Raw genomic sequence first — 19,811 nt, 5'->3', positions numbered from 1 at the left:
TATACATTTGTAATTTGTATTGTTTTTTTATAATATATTTTTACCTGTTAGAATGAATTTATTACAATGAATGTATTACTTTTTAAAAATATGTACAGTATATAGAATTGTTCAAATGTTTAGTATTGTACAGTATTTAGTTAATATATTATCAAGCAGCTTCAGTTTTGCACCACTTTGTCACAATCCTCAATAATAAGCAGGGTTGAGTATGAGGAGGAAAAGTCCATAAGTCTCAGGGGGTCCGCGTTCTGCAGACGTTAACGCCAAGCAGCTGTCCTTGACGATGATTGGACGCATGCATCAAAAACTGAAGCAAAGTTGAGTGTGTGTGAAAGGAGTGCAGCAAGTCACACATCTGCTATGTTCCTACATCATTTCCCTGGAGAGCTCCATGCATTCCGGTGACATCCAGCTGGATGACAGAAGAAAAACAGGGCTGTCCAAATATGCAGCTGTTATTTTAGAGGTTGTGCGTGTGTTGCTGCTGTTGGTAGCAATATAATTAATTGCCATCTTTCTTTGTAGTTGCAGTTCTTCTGTTTGTCCACTACAATACATGGGCGCCATTGCCAACGACAATTCCGGTATATCTCTTGTAGCTTTCTAACGCCGGATTTCGGAACTACCGGTACCTCTTGTTTTCTTTTTTTTTTTTCTTTTTTTTTTTATCAAAACCTACACAAAACTACTGTAAGAACTTAATGCAGTATTACAACGTAATGTGAGTTACTGTAAATTCCAAACAAATCTGGGACTAGACGTTAATACCTGTTTGTACACTAAGCTAGCTTTATCCTGCTAATGTTGTGGCCAATAGTGATGTGTCGGTCGCGAACGAATCGGTTGTATGAGCCCGCTCTTTATAATATAGTTTTGTAGCTGTTCATTAAGGTTTAAGGTCACTAAATCAATTTAAATAGTAAACATTTGATATCATGTTATTTTAAATTGGTACATTACATTGGTTACACAATACACATAATTTTGGTAATAAATAAATTAATGACAACGACAAAAATAATCTGAGGAGCCACTTGGGAGACGGAAAAAAACGGCTCTTTCTAGCGAGCCGATCCAAAAGAACCGACTCTCTAAAAAGCGAGTTACTTAAAACTAGAAAAAGGGCGGAAGACGTTGTCGTGACGTCACCATGCTGAATGGGGACGCAGTATTGTAAATGGGGGTCTCATGAAGGACAAGAAAGAAAGAAGGAAGATTTTCAAGACGCCAATGGACATAAGGTATGTAGCAAATAAATAAGGAAAGAAAAGTGATTGTTTGACTGATTTCAACTGTTTAGTTATTTTTTTTCTTAACTTATTAGCGTGTTGTGTTCACAAACATTCCCTAGCTAGCATAAAAGCAAGCTACATTTGTGGCCTCAAAAATGCAAATTCGCCAAAACGTACAGCCAAGAAACCCTACTTTTACTTTATGTATTTATACAAAATATAAAGTTGTAGCTGACTGTGTCCATTCCCTCAAAGATGAGATTAACAGCATTGTGGTTTGCATTAAAATGCATATTGGCAGGATGTCATTGCCGCTAAAGCAGCTGAGAAGGAAAACATCTGGTCATTAAAAAAAAACAACTCATTTTACATTCTTGGCTACTAGTTCCTTCATGTTTGAGAGAGACTTGATGTGAAAATGCCAATTGAAAAAAGTAAAAATTGAAAAGACATTGTCAAACAGCATTGTTTCATATGGGCTTGTCAACATCTTGGCATGGTATTCATTCAAACGTGTTCCAATAGCTTTGCCCATCGGAAATAATAGTAATGGAGATAATCCGTTCCAGGGTTAAACTAAAAAAAAAAAAAAGATGGAAACTGAGTGGAAGCATAGAGGAGAATTTTTGGTGAGCATTTTTGCAGCAGGTCCCTAAAAACAGCACAACACTTCTGTCATGTAGAGGATTTTTAACAAGCTTTTTTGCAGCAGGTCCCAAAAAACAGAAGAGCACTCCTGTCATGAAGATGATTTTGACTAGCACTTTTAGCAATAGGACCTTGTAAACCATAAGATGCTCCTGTTATAGAGGATCTTTGACAAACATTTGTGCAGTATATTCTAAAGAACAGCAGAGCAGTCTGTTCATTTGAGGATTTTTGACAAGCTTTTTTGTAACATGTCCCAAAAAACGGAAGACTGCTCCTGTCGTGTATAGGATCTATGATTAGCATTTTTTGCTAATCACGTTTGTTATAGAGAGGATCTTTGAGGGTTGAGGGTTTCAGTAGCTCCTTAAAAACAGTAAAAACACACACAGGACTGGTCATATTACCTTATTATGTGTTATTGCACTACAAATTTGAATTGATCTGATCCGTATTTATTTATTTATTCTCATTCTATTTTCTTATTTTTGTTGTGTCTCCTGTCTTGCCTTGGTTGTTTAATTTTGTGATGAAGTGATTGAGTTTATTATGCCTTTTTTGCAGAGCTGCTGGAAATGTGAATTTCTCTTGGAGTTTCTCTTGAGTTTGGAAAAGTTATGCTATGCGAAATCAATGCACCCGCGAAGGAACTTCCGGAAATGCTCAAAAGGACCAAAATGCGGCAAAATACTGTAAGTATTACGTTATCATGAATGTACCTGTTACTGCATGGATATAAAACCTTGTTGGGGGTGTTTTAATAGGGGTCTTTGTGGGCAGCATATAGTCGGTGTGTCCCATTATGTGCAGTAATTAGCTGTCTATTTTTTAAAAATCAGTTTTTATATCTTTACAGCGCACAGAAAAGAGACAGACGTGTGTTCATGATGGGCAAATTTCCCAATAAAAGTGCAGTTTTCCTTTAAGCCCACCGAACAGAACATGGTTAGAGGGATGACAGACAAAGAAGAAAGAGAGAGGAGAGAGAAAAGACAGCGTTAGGTCACATCAATGACTGTGATATGCAGTCTGAGGAGGAGATATTGGGGAAGAAAAGGGATCAGAATAAATATGTTTAATAGACGCTGTATAATGTAGATACCAAAGCAATGCACATGTTTTGTTTCTTGTTTAAAAGACTATCAGTCTTCATCCACTGTGACAGTCCTACCAAATTTGCATGTATTTCAAAATTCCTGTTGTCTTTCAGTCGTCATTACGCTCAGTGTAATTTGTTGTGATGAGCACTTCACGGCCATCACGTATAATATATCACCCTCAGGATGGATTGCAGTCGTAGGGCTTCACCCCCTCTCACTCCTAATCATCTGAAAGTCATCACACGGAGGCACTAGGGATTGTTTGCAGCTGCTTCCTGTCTCCTCTGACCTTGTCTTCTTCTGCAACCAATGAAACTTATCTGCCCCAACGTTCCTCTCTGAGAGGTGACATCTCTGGGACATCGGTACCATCCCCACCATCATTTCATGCTGCATTGTACACGTTTTGGTGACACATGGCTGCAGACTTTTAGCTCCGGAGCATCATTTTTGGGGAAAAAGTAGGCAGAAAAAGTGAATTGGGTCTTGTTTTGGGCGACTTTTGAGGCAACAAAACCAAGAATTAACTATGTGCGTCTTTATATACTGTAATGCAAATAACCACAGAAGTTAGGTACTTCTAGCGTCTCCGTTCGCCTTGTCACTTATCAAAGTTAAGGAAGACTTTTTCAAATTGCCTTCTTTTTACACTTGCGTGATGAGTAAGAATGGTGGCCTTTGACAAAGTGTTCATGACCACCAAACACCTGCGAATCTTGTTAATTCCTCCGTGAAAAATAACATTGAAAGACATATTTCCTGTGTTAGATGTGTGCTTGAATATTGAAATATTGACCATTATTATATAAATAATACAATAAAAATAGCAAAAAAAATATAATAAAACATGGATTGTTGTCATTCGTCTTATGGTCGATATGTCAGTTTCAGTAAGTAAATCCATTTCTTTTTGTTTTTACTGGACCTATTCTAGGAATATTAGAATAATACTGTAGTATGGGGTTTCATTCAGTGATTGCTGCTCACTGCTCTTTTATTTTGCAGTGTGCATATACATGTAGCTACACTTGTAGCCAGTTGTCACAACACGATATCAGTCAATGTTATTATTGTGTTATTGTTGTGAATATGTCACTTGCTTGGCTTTGCTGTGAGTTCAGGGCTGCATATGGTTGAATGTGGTTCCCGGAACGTGTTCTGCTCGTGATGTCACAGCCAAGATGGCGTCGGTTCAGAAAACACGCTGGGGGGCGGGGGTGGCGTGTCAAAATCACTACTTCATTTCAGTCCTGTTTGATAGTTTATCGTTAAATGTTGTATTAAGTGAGCATTTTCATTTTGTTATTGTTTTTTTGAAACTTTTTTTGTGTCACGATCACTTTAAAGATTGTGGCTTTTTTTACTGATTATCAGGGTGTTTTTTTTTACATTTGTATGACGGTTAAATGTTGAACGGTTACTTTAAAATGATCAGTGGAGTTAACACAGATGTAATGCAGTGGACACAGTTTGACCTTGGAATAGATCATTTCTATTTCCTTTATTTCTTAAGTGAAAAACTGTGTTTGACCTTAGAATTTCTACTGTAAATGTCATTTCTAATGGTTGGTTTTGTAATGTGGACATTTTTATGTGTTTTGGCTTTTTGTATGCTCATATGTTTAGTTTTAGGTCACAGCAAAGCGGATTTTGCTGAAAAGGTGTTGAAGATGTGACATGTTTCAGCATGTGTGACAAGATAATGTCATTTTTTTTAGCACAAATATCTCCTCATGTAAATTGTACAGTGGAACCTCAGTCGGTTGGCGTGATTTTCGGTTAATGTTGAAAATTTATGCCAAAATGTTGCCTCGGTTCGTGTACATTTTCCAGTTAGCATACAATATGGCACGCGTCTTATGGCGGTATTAGTATATTGCTTGAGGCCAACTGCGTTATTAATGTATTTTTTTAATCACAAAACGTGCTTGTTAGCAGCTTCTTAGCTTGCTATTACATTGAAACAAGAACCGGAATTCAGCTCTGTCGCCCGTTTATGATGTAATCAGAGGGTGACTGTAGTTGTGTACTGTAGCTATGCTACAAGCCTCTGATTCTCTTATTGATCATGGCTGCAAAATAACTAAGCCACAATGGAGCCAAAAAAGTTGCAGGTGCCAGCATTTTAATAAAGAAGGTGAAACACTATGGAATTGAAGAAATAATTCTTAGCAAAACATGAAGTTGGTGCCTAGATTGATCTCGCTGCCACATTGTGTCTTTGTCAACAATCATTTCTTCAATCGAGGTAAAAGCGATGTTGAATGTTCATTTATCCCTTTCATTGGTCGTTTATATGCATTTCCAAGTGTTTTCTGCATGTCAAACTATAATTGCAATGCTAAAAAAAAATGTTAGCATTTTTGGCTTTCTGGAATGGATTAATTGGATTTACAGGATGCCTTATAAGAAAAACTGATTCGGTTAGAGTACGTTTCGGTTATAGCTTATAGTGACATTTTCCTCATACACTTGACAGCCTGTTCATTTTCATGATTGGAACTAAACAGCATTTGTGTGTAGATATTTTTAGAGCCTGAAAATTGGGAACATGTTAAAAATACCCTCGGACATTGCCCGAATTGTCTTGAACTCCCAATACATGATTGAGCAAAAGGGGGAAATCCAAAATAGGATGAGTGTTGCCCACTAACTCTGAACATCTGGTGGTCCTGTTGGGAGGAGGGCGACCCCGGTCAATGCAAGCTCTTGTGTGACGTGTCAGCTCCACAAGAACAGGCCATCGCAAGGTGAACAAGGAACCGTGTGTGTGTTTTCAGAGCGTTCGGATGGACACGGTCCTGACTTGACTAGACGGATGTTTGGCAGGCGTAGATGTGACAGAGCTCCTGTCGGCTGAGCTGATGTTTTCCTTCAGTCTGCCCTCAGATTAAAAAGAGCAGCTGTGTTTTCTCTCAAAATGGGACTTTGATTTCCTGTTCATTATAAAGTCAGAGATGAAGCGTGAAAATATTCAGAAAATTCTTTTCTATATGTTGTAACACTTCACTGAATGATGTAGTTTGCAGGTTTTAATCCACTTGCCTACTGTTCAGATATGTTGCATATGTACTAGTTTTCTACAATTTTGTTTGTCCACGCCTGTGCGTGTCTCCAATAAGCGCTTGTGCACTTTATCCACTTTTTATATGTACACTGTAACTCTGAACTTGTCAAGCATAATACGTGCAACAACGTGGCACACAAAAGGTTAACACAAACCAAACTCATTAGCCAAGTCAACGGAAAACAATAATGCAGTCTCCAGACTATCATTGCAACATTTTCTGGACAAACGCTGTGAAGATGACTGTTGCCTGCTGCCAGTTGGCCTTGGCAGAGGTCCACCTTTTCAGAGTCAACTTCCAGTTGAAGGACTCAGACAACATGACTCGAGTGAAATGGAAACATTGCCCCCATACCTGCAAGCATCCCTCTGTTTCAGTGATTTAAATTGACAAGAGAGCTCAAGGATCATTGGTGTGGACAGGTGCTGGCAGACTTGTGACGGAGTTGGACAAGCCTCTCCGTGCTGACTGTGCTGAGTGGAGGACAGCTGAGAGTCATTACTACCAGCAGTGACAGCAGCTCTTTTCCCAAACCGGCGCTTCCTCTGCCCACAGATGGCTCCAGTGGATTGTGGGAATGTGCACCATCATATTTTATTTCGTTTGGTTACTGAAGGGCTTTCCGTGCTTAAAACCAAACCTATGTGGCTCATTGAGGCGGCAATATTGATGCTTTTCCACTGGCAAAAGCAGGTACTATCGGGTACTGTTTCTAGTACTGGGGTTTCAAAATTGCTGAGTCAATAGCCTTTGGACAACATAAAACACACATGCTAATGTTAGCTTACCCTATTGCTGTGCTTTAGCTCAGGATGCTGCAGTATTATCCGTTTTCTTCCCTATTGTGCAAAATTGACTGTTTAGTGATGTTCTAACAGTAATATGTGTCCTTAGAGCCTGTTTAAAGTCTTGCATCACCTTCATTTGCTACCGCCACGTCTAAGAGAAGAGGCGCCCAAACATTCGATTTTAAAGTTCTGGGTTTTCATGACCTCATGAAGGAAAAACCTCCATCCTTGTGGACATGATGCCGCTTCTGACCCATTTTGTGTATATGCCCATGCAGAACTGTTGTGTGGAAAAAAGAGGCTTCTCTACACTTCTTAAAATGCAGCCTGGAGGTCTGCCAACTGTCTGTCAGTCAGCTCCAGATGTGGGGTCTGTAAGTTGGATCATTTTGGTTTTCTTTAAATAGACTAACCTAGCATGACGTTGCTGTTAAAATGTGACTGCAATGCTAGCTCTGCTATGCTACTGTTGTTAACGTGTAATGTTACGCTGTTGTATTTCGTGGTGCTTTAGAATAGTCGACTATTCCACGATTTGATTTGGAGGAGTCTGATTCGACTATCAATCTCGCAGTCGAATCATGAAAATGTCATGTGATCAAGATTGTACCATTCTGACAACATGGGGGTGCCCGTGGGTGCTGCTGGCCATACATTTTTACATAGAATATGTTTGTTTTTGTGATAAATAGCCTATTTTTATATAAATTGAGCCTCATTTGTGTTACTAAAGAACTAAAAATGATGTGTGTTTAACAGAAGACCTATACTTACACAAGATGATGGTGCATACACACAGCAAAGCCCAGTGTCTCTTCCAGATTTGCAGTTTTGTAGTTATTTTGCTTATATTGGGTCTGGTTTAACATTTTAGACTCAAGAAGAACTTTTGAATGTTGGATTTTGCAGCACCAGAGTTTTTCTCAACAATCTTTGACTCGTCCCTGAGCTCTCCAGAAGAGTACCGGAGTCTACACACACCAGCCAGCCGGGCGGAAGTGCTTGCAAGTGGCGTCGAGAATGTAACCGAAGGCGTGGAGGAATACGAGCTAAGCTCAAGCTGACACCGCACAGGCTCTCCTTCCTGAGCATTTCCTCGCTAATGTGTAGTCTTTAGTGAATTTATTGGATCCACATTACCCACAGTATGAGACTTTTGAACTGCAATGTCATAATTTTCACAGTGGAGTCCTGGGCAATGAGCTAGCTGACCGCCACACACTTCGGGCTGATAGAAGAGTGTCTGAAACCGGCAAGACCAGAGGAACTGCCTTCTGTACTTTACCACTAAAAAAACAAAGGTACTGTTGTTGCACACCTACCATGTTTATTTGTTGTATTTGTTGCAGTGTTTTAGCCTTTTTCTTTGTGTTGGAAAGTGTTACAAATAAGATGTGTTTATTTCTAGTGATCGCCATTAGCAGTGCTCTTTAAAAAAAACAACTTTTCAACTATGGACAAAATATAACGAATCAGATTCGACTGTGAAAATCCTTAGTCGAAGTACAGTTACAGTGATACAGATCTTTGCTTAACAGTGATTATGCAGTTCAAACTCTGCAGTTTTGTACGACTTTAGAGGTGTATTTTCCCCGGGAAATTGGTTGAATTCTGAATTTAATGACCTTTTAACGTGTTTTTTGAGGTTGAGTATAGTCTGGGTGAAAGGAACCTTCGAATGTGGTGTCATAAAAGCCAAGTAATAATGACAGGCTGTGATGTGGTGTAAGACCCGTTTGTGATCTTGCACCTGGGGAGGTCCCAGGAACCAGTTGTTAGGGGAGGAAGCCAGCACGCAAGTGAGAGAGATTTAGGTACAAGTATGTTCTTCCATATACTGTATTTTAAGGGCCTGCAAGCAACTGCACTTTCTGTTGGTATTTTTGCTGCAGCTACAGAGACGCTTTCATAAACCGACAACAAAAACAAGAAGGTCTGTTTTTGTCTTAAGGGTCAAAATGTCAACAGCAACACGTGAGCTTCGGATTCGTCAGTCCTTTCAAGAACTACCCAGGAGCCTTGTTTGTGTGACTGCAGTGTAAGTTGTACGATGCAACGGATGAAGTGTACGAACACCAACAGATTCCACCTGACATAGGAGGAGAAACACAGCCCACCTGTGAGAAAGCACCAGACTTAACTATGTCGCTAAATAAACCAGCACAACAATACACAATAGTTTTTCTCCAGGGCCTCCCACAGCTTCATCTGCTGATGGCAAACAGCCTTTGGCTTTCCTCTCGCCGCCGCATCAAACGCTCATCTTTGGTGTGGGCGGCTGAGTTGCTCATCCTTTGAGTCAGTTGTAAATGTTTTCTCCAATCAAAGAGAGCTACCGCATCCTGTCTAATCTCATATCAAAGCAAGACAGAGGTCACCCCTTCTAATTTGTGCTCTTGAAGCACAGCATTTCTCTTTTGATTGCCTGTTCAGGCGGGGAAATACCTTTCATGTTTGCCCCCAAAATACACAACACACATTTGAGCATGATAAGTAAATTGCTGTTTGTGTAATAACAACACCCACCACTAAAATTCTAGCGTCAGCAACAAAAGCCAACTTACAATTGAGACTCTCTATTTTTGTGTTCCGCCGTGGCCGTCACACTTGCCACAGAAAGCAGGATGCACTTAGACGTGGTCATTAAAGGCTTCCCGAGTCATTCCAGACTGGCCTCTCATGCCGACTGTGGCACGGTCCGGTCAGGATGAGGCGGCGAGGTCTCGAGTGGGATGACAAACATACCCCACATAGTCTTGTGGTCTTTAGCCTCAGTGAGGCATGGGTGGAGTGCCACTTTCTAAAAAATCACCCAGTGGTGCCAAGAATCTGCAAGTCTGGACCAAAGTACTGGTTAACATGTGAAATCCTCCATGCTTTGGCTTGGGCGATGTCCCAGTGGGGTTTATGGTTTGGTTTGCCGCTCTGTATTTGCGCATGTGTGAGGCTGTAACATTAAAAGTACACAGGAAATGTGTTTGTCGGAATGGATTATGTTCTTGTTTGGAGGCACTCTGTATTTTAATGCTTAGAGTTTTGAGTTGGGTCAGGAGGTCTTGGAATTGGCATTTTCAAAAATGGGGAGGGGGCACGGTGCACTGTCAAGGTGGCATGAGAGGCGGGGAGGACTTTTGATATTAGTGCAGACCTGCCAACGTGTATGAATTTGACTCTTAACTACGCTTGTATGCTTCACTGCTCTCCATTCTGTTGCATTCCACTGGTTTCAGTTTCAACTTCAGTCTGTACAGTACAGTAAATCAATAAATATTATTAGATATTATCAACAATAACATTTTCTAAATTGTAGCCTATCGTGATAAATATGTGACTATACAACTAGGATAGTTTCTATTTTCCCAGCTGTCTCGAATGCATCAGTCCGGACAACATCATAAGAGTCTGACCCTGAAATGAATTATCTTAACTTTCGCAAGATTTATATTCCATTCAAGATTTATAGCTTCCATTCACGCTCTTTAAGAGAGGCGTTTCGAATTGTTTCAGGTCGTCATTTTGACATGTTTAGTTTGAGGTGGGACGAGTTAGTGTTTGTGATAAGATTCTGCCACAATTGAGTGGTCCGCCGGGGAAATACTTCCCAACACAAAATGTCTTCTCTTCACAATGGCAGCATTTCATTCACATTTTCTCAATTTCCATGAGATTCTGCGTTAAACAGTGGATTTTGATTTTATTGGCCAATTCCACGATTCTGTTAACGCAGAAATCCGTACGGACCGTACGTGTACTGTATCCCACTACAATTTGCAGGTGTACCTGATGAAGTATTACAGTATTACAAACAACTCTGAAAGTGCCCTTAACTTCACAAAAATTCACTGATAAAATATTTGGACTGGACTGACCTGCTCGGTCTCACTATAATGCTCTGCATATATTTTGCTTTTGTTACATGAACATTTCCTTCTTCTTTAAAGAAAAACTTTACCATGACCAGTGTTTGACTATGGCGCTGCAACCTGCTTATAGTCTAATAGTAAGAATCCAATCAGTGCTGATAGTGTAAGCTCATAGATACCGTAAGGGAGTGATGATAAAGCAGCACATGCTTTGGATTCCTCAGATATACTTTGTTTATGTTCTGCATCTGCTCAGTCTGGAGCTGGAATAAAATCTACTGCCTGCATTCACACTCTGCTATCAGTCAATGTACTTGTGTTGACTAAATGTACAGCATAGCTAATAAGAATCATCTGCTGCACGAAGAAATCAGTGACAGTGATGGTTTACAGCGCACTCAAAGTTTGAAATCTGGATTTCAGGGTTTGCACGGTCGTCGAGAAGTGGCCGAGATACCTGACAGGCTCGCTTTTTCCTAAGATTATGAATGTATTTGGGGAAAATGTGGCTCAAAGCTATATCGTTTTATTTTTGCTGGAAGTGACGCAAGTGCTGAAACAACATGGATAAAGAAGCAGTTTCAGACGCCTGAATATTACAGATAACATCTCTTCCTGTCTTAATTGAGTTCAGACACCAAAGAGACGTTTGAGCTTTTTGAGAGCACTTTCAACTGTGCAGCAGCGCCCTTTGTGAGTGCCTGATTGGACACTGTCACTTTGAAGTCACTGTTGTTTTTTTACCATGGACGAGACAAATGAGTATTTGAAGAAAAATCCAAAAGATTAAAAACTAGTATCTCATATCTATTACAATTGGTTGGCAAGTGTGCCCGATTGAGCGGTCACTGACACTGTGGTACCTTTAAGGTCCCATATACAGTAATTCATTCCAGGACTGTTTTTCCAGGGTCGAACTTTCACCATCAGGAAGCCTTCATACGAGTGGAGGCATCGGACACCATGTTTAGTAGTAAAAATCTGTCTTAATTGAATATGGATTTTTAATATTCTTGTCATTCAAATGTTTCCACTTTCCACTTTTAACTTTGATAACAAGCGAGGTCACTTCGTACTGCTTTAGCTTCACAAAAAAAGCCTCAAAAGGTGAAAGTAAAATCAAACCACGGACTGCACAGTGGCCTCTGGACATCTCTCTGTGGGGTTTGCATGAGTGTGAAGGGTTGTCAAGTCATAATCTCGTACATCTTTTGTGGAATAACCATGAACACCCTTTGCTATAACTAACATGAAAAGTGAAGAAGATCCAGCAGAACGTTTACCAAAGAGATTTATGCAGCTGAGTTGAGAAACCCTGACTAAGTGTCCTCCATGTTTACATGAGCTCCCTCAAGTCGTGTTTATTATTCTCCATACACACTTGCACATGTAATCTCTTTTTAAGTCGCACAAATTAAATCGCCCTGTAGCCAGTTTATTTTCTCCTTGGCTACGTCCTAGCGAGAACTCACTCGCCAGGACGCCGAGATAAACATCACCCCTTCTTATACCAAACAAAGCTCTATTTCTGGGTGCTGGGTGACAGAACCATGAGTCACCCTGATTTAAAAAATCAGAGACTCCAAGGAGTTTAGAGGAAAGGCAGAAATTTCAGACAAGCCCGCAAGTTCAAGCCGCATATTCAAAGCTAAACCGTGATGGCGAGCGGAGGTTGCAAGGCAAATATCTATCAAGGTGATGCATGGTGTAAAAAGTTTGGGAACCATTACTATAACAATTGTTACCTCTGCCAAGGAGGTTATGTTTTTGCTGGCGTTTATCTGTTTGTTTGTCAGTTTGTTTGTGTTCAAAATAACTTGAAAAGTTCTGAATGGATTTGGATCAAATTTTCAGGAATTGTCGGAAATGGGAAATGGAAAAACTGATTAGGTTTTGGGGGTGATCCGGATCACCGTCTGGATCCAGGAATTTTTTTTAAGGATTCTTTTTCAGCATTTGTACATATAACTGCACGAAAAATGGTCAGAGCACTTGGGGAAAAATACAGGACAAGTTTCCAAGAGGTTCTGCAAAATATCAAAGACAGATGCAGACGATGGAATAATTCTGGATAATATGATCCAGAATATGGAAAAGCAGGAGACCTTTGGGATTTTCATCATAGAAAGACAACAAATGAAGCTGTAAACATGCAACAAACACATATATAGATATATATGGAATCTGGAGTGTGCCAACAGATTAGTTTTATTTTCAAAAGCTGTGGAGATACTGTATATCAGGGGTCACCAGCGTTTTTCTTTGTGAGAGCTACTTTTACAAAATGAAAATGGCCAAGAGCTACTCATTTTTGTAACATTTATTTTCAGAGCTTATTTTAAACTCCAGCAAAGCGAATATGCTTGTTTTACCAGAACATGAACAAAATGCTTGTGTCCACAACTCACATTTTGTATTTCAGAATGCATTTCTTTCTACTGTTCTTTCATTATTTACTGAAAACCTGAATGAAAAGCAGGCCCGCGGGCACCACATTGGTGACCCCTGCTGTAGACCCACAAGAAAACCGTCACAGTTACAGAAAATGTGATTTTTGTGAATAACTACTGAACTAGTTTTGATATCATTATGAATCCAGTTGCTAATGGTATGTTTTTGTGGTCAAGGAATCTATATATGTAGATAAAATAAATGTACTAATATGAATAAATAACAATAAATGAATAAATAACTAATATTTATGGTGTAAATCATAAAATGAGGGGAACTATGGTGCTTGGCGAAGGTCTGCGCTCTCCGAATGCTTTTCTAATTAGCCTTTTTTTTGTTTTTTTTCTTGGTACGTTCAACTGAAAGGCTTTAGGCCAAGCCTGGTAAATTCCAAGTGGGATATATCTTACTTCCCAGCGGTTTTAAACGCAGCTGTTAATCGACTATTTCGCTTGGCCATCCTCACGAAAGAATGTTAAATGCACTTTTTACTTTTTTGCATCTAATTTCCCGTTTTAAACACCTGTTTCATCCTAATGTTACAGGGTTCCAATCCAGGAAAGCGAGGAGGCGAAGTGGGGGTCGGGGACGTCCCTGCGGGGGGGTGGGATAGGATCACACCGCTCCAGCTGCGGCGATGGAATGTCAATCTCTTGGAGGTGATTTCTAATAGTTTTCAGTCCCCAGAGGCCGTATCTCTTTAACAAATCATGCAAGCATGTTAGGCTGCCGCACGGCATAAAAAATGATCCTATCAAACCACATCAAACTTCTTGGGGCTTGATTGATGGAGTCTTTGCCCATCTATGCCATCAAGCATGCGACCTTCATGTAAACACCGTGACACAGCAACTAGCGATAAGGCTGATAGCTCCAGAGGCGATGGAGTCACGTGTTGTTCGCCCCCGCGTCACTGGAGGGCCTGATGCATGTGAAGTAAGCACTCACAGAGTCTGTAAAAACATTTAGTTCGTCAGATGAATGCCAAATGTATGTTTTAGAAATCCCAGGGCATTAACATGTGAGCCGTGACTGTTACTCTCGTCTCAGTGGAGCTCCATACATCATCTACTCGCCATGCATTACATTACATTCCCATTGAGACACACCAAATTTTCTGGAAGCTTAGTGAGTAGAAAGAGCAAATGAGGAAATCAGATGGCAATATAAGACGAACTGATCCGCTTAGAACTTAAAACTGACAATTTTTTCCAACAGATTTTTAACACGGAAGCTCTTCCGTCATAAAGAGAATCTTTGTAATATATCCTTAAAAACAGCAATGCTTTATGACGAGCACGACCGGCTCATCTTCCCACAAACCTCCAGGTGAGGGAGCGGGTGTCGTGGTATTGCGATCTAATTTATCTTATTTATTATGATCAGGTGGTCGGGGACCCTCTATATAGACGATATTTGAAGAGCTTTTTTGCAGTAGGTCTTTAAAAACAACAGCGCACACCATTCATATACAGGGTCTGGGACGAGTGTTTTTGCGGCATGTCCTCCTTTGACCAGAAGATTAAAATCCAGTTTTATTTTACTGTCAGAGGTAGGGGTACAGTAGGAGTCCACTTGCATTCCCCAAGGCACAATCTACTCTAACGTTCCCCCTCGGACTACTTACTGGACTCCAAGCTAACTGTTTCCACCTTTTACAGGTTATGCTCCCAAAGTCAAGTATCAAGAGTGTACTGACCTAATGACTTGACATTGTACACCGAAAAATGCAATGATGCTGTTTTATAACCGTAGAGAGCTTATAGAGCCAGATTTTTCGTGCGCAGGCCAAAAATGTATCAAATATTTCATGATCTCTCCTTTTGAATGGTGTAAATATATCCCCGACAGGGCTCTGGGGAAGGGTTAGCTCACTGGATGTTGCGGCGCTTTGGAAAAGATGAGGAAAAAGTGTCCCTTGCATGTCAGCTCTTGCCCCGACTGCTCACGGGGAGGCGTAAATCATTGAAAAGTTCTGCGTGGAAGCAAGCAGGTCGGGGCTGGGTTGGCGCTGTGAAGACTGAGATGCTGACAGACGACCATGTTGGAAACATGCAGTTTTCTTTCGACTGCAACCGAACAGATGTCACACGGTTGGTTTTTCTGTTCAAACAAGCAAAGGTCATCTGAGACCTGAGATCCGTAGCTTGGTGTACCTTCTGATGTCATTTATTCTTCCACCATTCCAAGTTGTTCCCTCACTCTCTTTGACACTGTTTAGTGAATGTTCTGATAAAGAGCTAGCCAGGTTGTTATCACAAGTGCGGATGCGTGTTGACCAAAACTGCAGGGGTTTGTTCCCCTACACGGGCGGTGGACCAGTGCAGATGGATACCTCCGACCCCTAAAGTGTTGTTTCACTAGACCATGAGTCAACAATTCCCAGCAGAAGCAGATTGCTTGGTGGGGGGGAAGATTGGGTTGGCAGGGTGGCGACAGGAAGTCCACTCGTGTTGAATGATTACATGGGGCTTAAACTTCAGGGGGCAGGAAGCAGATGCCTGGCGAATACAATGTCATAAAAGAGTGGATAAAGTGGTGTTTTTGCGCATCCATTTCACAACAGAGGGCATATTTCAGCATGAATACTACGGCTTCTGTTTCATCTTGTACTATGATCATACTTAAAGCAACCATCTGTCTTTTTACACCAAATACCACCCCGAAAATATTTAGCTTTGCAAGTACAGTTGTGCCTTGCCACTATGCGGTTTGAATTTCGCGGCTTCACTCCATCACGGTTTTTCAAAATAAATGAATTACTACATTATTGCTGTTTCGCGGTTGACTACAGCATATTATTAGTCAAAAATATGCATATTTAATGAAAATGTCCATATTCTTGGCCTGAATTAAGCATTTTCAAGCCTAAAAATGGCTAAATGAACAAAAATACAAATATAAGGCATTAAGAAGACACATTCAAAGACGTAATATGTAGTATTCATGGATGAGTTGGATGAGACAAGAGCCACCGCAGGAAGTACACTGTTCAGAAAAAAAACAAGGAACTCAAAGAAAATTATGCCAACTATATTGGGTAATACAAGTCTAAAGGTAACTATAGGGCTGTTATTTCATGTCTAGAGGTTTCTAATAATGTTAAAAAACATATTTAGAAGGTTGTAAACATTTATAAATCCATTTATAAATAAGGACTCCTACGTTGCGGAAATTCACTTATCACGGTCGGGTCTGGAACCAATTAACCGCGATAAACGAGGATTACTATTACTGTATTTTTGCTTCAAATCAAATCAAAGTTTATTTATATAGCACCTTACAACATCCCAATGGTGGCCAAGGTGCTTCACAAAAGTAAAAACACACAATAGCATACTGTATGCTTGTGGCATATGAGGTGAGTCAAAAATGAATTTCAGTCAATCTTTGGTTAATAAGTCAGTATTTGGGCGACTGTCATACATATTTGGAGTTTAGTTTATTAGTTTACTTTATTATTAGTAGTAGTATTTTTATTATAAAGAAAAATCTCTGGTGTTTCTGCACGTACCACCAGTGGTGCTCATACCACGGTTTCAGGATCATCATCCCACCATCAGTTTTGACAAAACACGTCTGTAAACATCACACAAAAAATGACAACTTAAACAAATCTTGCCAGACTTGAGCCAGTGAGCATCTCATTCATTCCATAAGCGTGGTTAGCTTTTTCCCCCCATTATTTTTAGTTTTTTGATGCTACCACTGACGGGTAGCAATAGAGACACGGCTAGATATGATGATGTCCACAGCAAAAGACCCAGGAAACCGGTGTCCTGCCTGCTCGGTACAATATTGTTTTGTCGAGAATAAAAAAGACACCCGGACAGACAAATTTGTCTGTCACTTGTATGACAGAAGTAAATGTTCGTCAAAGCATTGCTTGTACATTTGGTAATGGTTTATAGAATACCCAAAGAAATTGGAATTGACCTATGAGGTTCCACTCTGAGTATGACAGATCCAAACAAGTGCTTCTTATTGGTTTTTATGAGCTAACTTTACACCCATCGAGATTTGAGCTTTTTTGACACCCAAGGCCGTGTTGCTTTTTACAAATGACTACTTTTTTGTACAAGTCTGAAACTCACATCTGGTTCTTCTCCAGGCTCGCTGGCCTGTCGGGTCCTGTCCTCAGAGAAATGTGCTGTCAGGTTAAACCTGCACTTTGACTGGCAGTCAGAAAGAACCCAGGCTGGGCTCGGCGGTTCGCATCAGCAGCTGAGCGTGCAACCATGCTATTAAGCCCATTACAGCCCTCATGCACACTCCTACAGTTTGTAAGAGAAAAAGGCAAATAGTTAGGTTAGTAGGAAGCAGATTGGCAGTTGTCCTCGCCCCTCTGATGTGTTATTACGTGCAGGCCAGATTTCACTTCAACTTGCCCTCAGCAGTCGTAAATACCAGCTTGTATTTTTAGTTGTAGTGTGTGGGATAGTAGATGCTCGCTTCGCTCTCTGGATGTGTTTATGCTGATTGCAGGAGTTTTGAGGAAGTTAAAAGCCCAGAGTGTCTATTATGGTTCTCTGGACACTGTTGGGGTACTTGTGGCTGAGTAGGTATTGCCAATTTCCCACGTTAAAAATCTCTTGGGTTTTTTTTCTGTGCACTTCATGAACCCTTCGTGTAAAGCAGAAAAAACATCTTTTGTTCAGGAGGAGAAAGAGAGATGACATCACAAGATGATCACAGCGAACAGACTTTATGCCAGAACAGAGTCACGACACGCTCGCAAGGCCGGAGGCACGAGGAAGATCCTTTCGCGTCAACAAGAATCCTCTTTGACTGTGAAGAGGCTCTGATGTCACGGTGAATTTGATGTCGATTCCAGCGTGAACACTGGGATGAGAGCACGAGATCTGCTTCACAACACACACAGCAAGCAAAGCAACAAAAAGAGACGGCATTCTCTGTACGTTTATAGGAGACCACACGAGTCATGTCACAGATTTGTCATGAAAGACATCACTGATTGTTTGTTCCCGTCTGTCGGTGAGAAGTGTATTTTTTGGAGCACCTCCATTTCTAGTAGCCACACATTCATTTTGACACACTTAATTAAGTAGAAACTTCAAAAATGCAGAATCTTGTTATCTTGCACGGAGATGCAACAACGAGGCAGGCCCTTCCGGAAGTTGCGTCAACTTTTGCTAAATGTGACCTATCATTTGGGATATTTCTTGGTTGCATCACATGTTCCTACGCTTACCCTTATGCTACCATGTTAGGTGCCTATTTTTCATAACTACTCAAGTCATTTATTTTAACACGTTTTTAGTTGATCGCATTAGGAAAAGCTAAATTTTTCCTTTGTTTCCACCGTATTTAAATACGAGTTTGAGGTTGAGAAGGATAATAGCAATGCACCTAGCTAAAAACGGGAAAATCAAAGTTGCTTTTGTGCAATGGGAGCCCCTAACTTTTCCAGTTTCCATAGTGTAGTGGTGAACATGTTCACCTAACACGGAAAAGTAGGGGCGCACCGATTGCAATTTTCTGTCCGATCACCAATCTTTGAAAAGCCTGACCTACCGTTTCCAATTTCGCCCAATGCAGTCTTTTATTTTTTTAATAATTGACACCTTCATCCATAAACCATTGACCTTCAATGTTCCAATGTTATTTTGTTGCAAAACATGGAACAATACTTGTGAAACGATACAAACGTGTTGTTTTACCTGCACGTGAGGTAGTTCTCTCAAATATAAATGAAAAGTTTAGAAAATTGCTGTCCAAACTAGTAAATTAATATCAGTTCCTTTAGTCCATAATTTTTCACATTTTAAAAACAAATCAAACTTGCAGGTTTACACAGTTTACTCAATAGACATGATTTGATGCTCTTACCAAAAATAAAGTGCACAGAGATTGAAAATGGCTGATCGTCCATTGCCATGACGACATCAGCAGGCATCCTGAAACCTTTGGTTACAGTAGCTTTGCTATTTTCACTGCTCATAAGCGTTAACAGTGGACCACAGCCTGGCTCTTTGCTCCGGCTAGCTTCAGCTTTACGCTCGATTGCTAGCTGTCAGTCTGTCAGAGCAAAAGGGGACAGTGGCTGACTTCCAGACCTTTGCACAGGTAGATAAGATAGGTGGATACGATCAGTTTCATATGTAAGGATTGGCCGATCACCGAGACCCCAAAATTAATTAATTAATTCAATTGCCGCCGATCGATCGCTAGTGCATGCTAAACACAAAAGGTCTCTGGTTCAAGACCAGGCCGAAACAGGATTCTTTGGGGCGGCAGAGCGGGTCGTCCAGGGAACCGCAGGGTTTTCAGTTCAAACCCTGCTTCCTCCATCTCAGTCACTCTTCACCCAACCTGCCCCCACACGGATGTTCAACTTCACTGACCAAGATGCTGACCTATGACCCGGATCCGGTCCTCGGGTACTGTATGACAGCTGTTCACCGCTCCTCAAGTGGATGGGTCAAATCCAGAAGACACATTTTGTCGTGCATTGTACATGTGACAAAAAAGATCTGTCATCTTCTTAAATTCACTCACACAAATGCTGTGCTTTAAGTCAGTTTTGTCATAAAAACACAAAAGTGTGTCCTAATTCCGTAAGTAATCCCTGTACAGTTGGAATTGCAGAAAATCTAATCAAATTCTCATGGAAACAATGTGGTTATTGCTAAGTTAT

At 40.6% G+C, this 19,811-nt stretch overlaps 1 protein-coding gene across 5 annotated transcripts in view; it reads left to right on the top strand.

Moving 5' to 3' along the window:
• The first annotated feature begins 87 nt into the window (after positions 1 to 87).
• Positions 88 to 19,811, top strand: part of eva1ba (eva-1 homolog Ba (C. elegans)) — a 39,413-nt gene continuing 19,689 nt past the window's right edge. The window contains exons 1-5 of one of the 5 annotated variants that reach the window (XM_054780848.1): positions 88 to 1,244; positions 2,448 to 2,575; positions 7,118 to 7,213; positions 8,024 to 8,140; positions 17,812 to 18,430. In XM_054780848.1, the coding sequence (XP_054636823.1) occupies positions 1,161 to 1,244; positions 2,448 to 2,575; positions 7,118 to 7,213; positions 8,024 to 8,140; positions 17,812 to 17,842 (456 nt within the window). In that variant the 5' untranslated portion in view covers positions 88 to 1,160 and the 3' untranslated portion in view covers positions 17,843 to 18,430. Of the gene's footprint in view, positions 1,245 to 2,447; positions 2,576 to 6,970; positions 7,214 to 7,748; positions 8,141 to 17,811; positions 18,431 to 19,811 lie in introns of those variants that run through there. The other 4 variants (XM_054780847.1, XM_054780843.1, XM_054780844.1 and 1 more) reach the window with 4 other exon arrangements.

This window comes from Dunckerocampus dactyliophorus, chromosome 7, assembly GCF_027744805.1.
Source record: "Dunckerocampus dactyliophorus isolate RoL2022-P2 chromosome 7, RoL_Ddac_1.1, whole genome shotgun sequence".
NCBI classification, from domain to species: domain Eukaryota; kingdom Metazoa; phylum Chordata; class Actinopteri; order Syngnathiformes; family Syngnathidae; genus Dunckerocampus; species Dunckerocampus dactyliophorus.
This window is presented reverse-complemented; position numbering and strand designations above follow the sequence as displayed.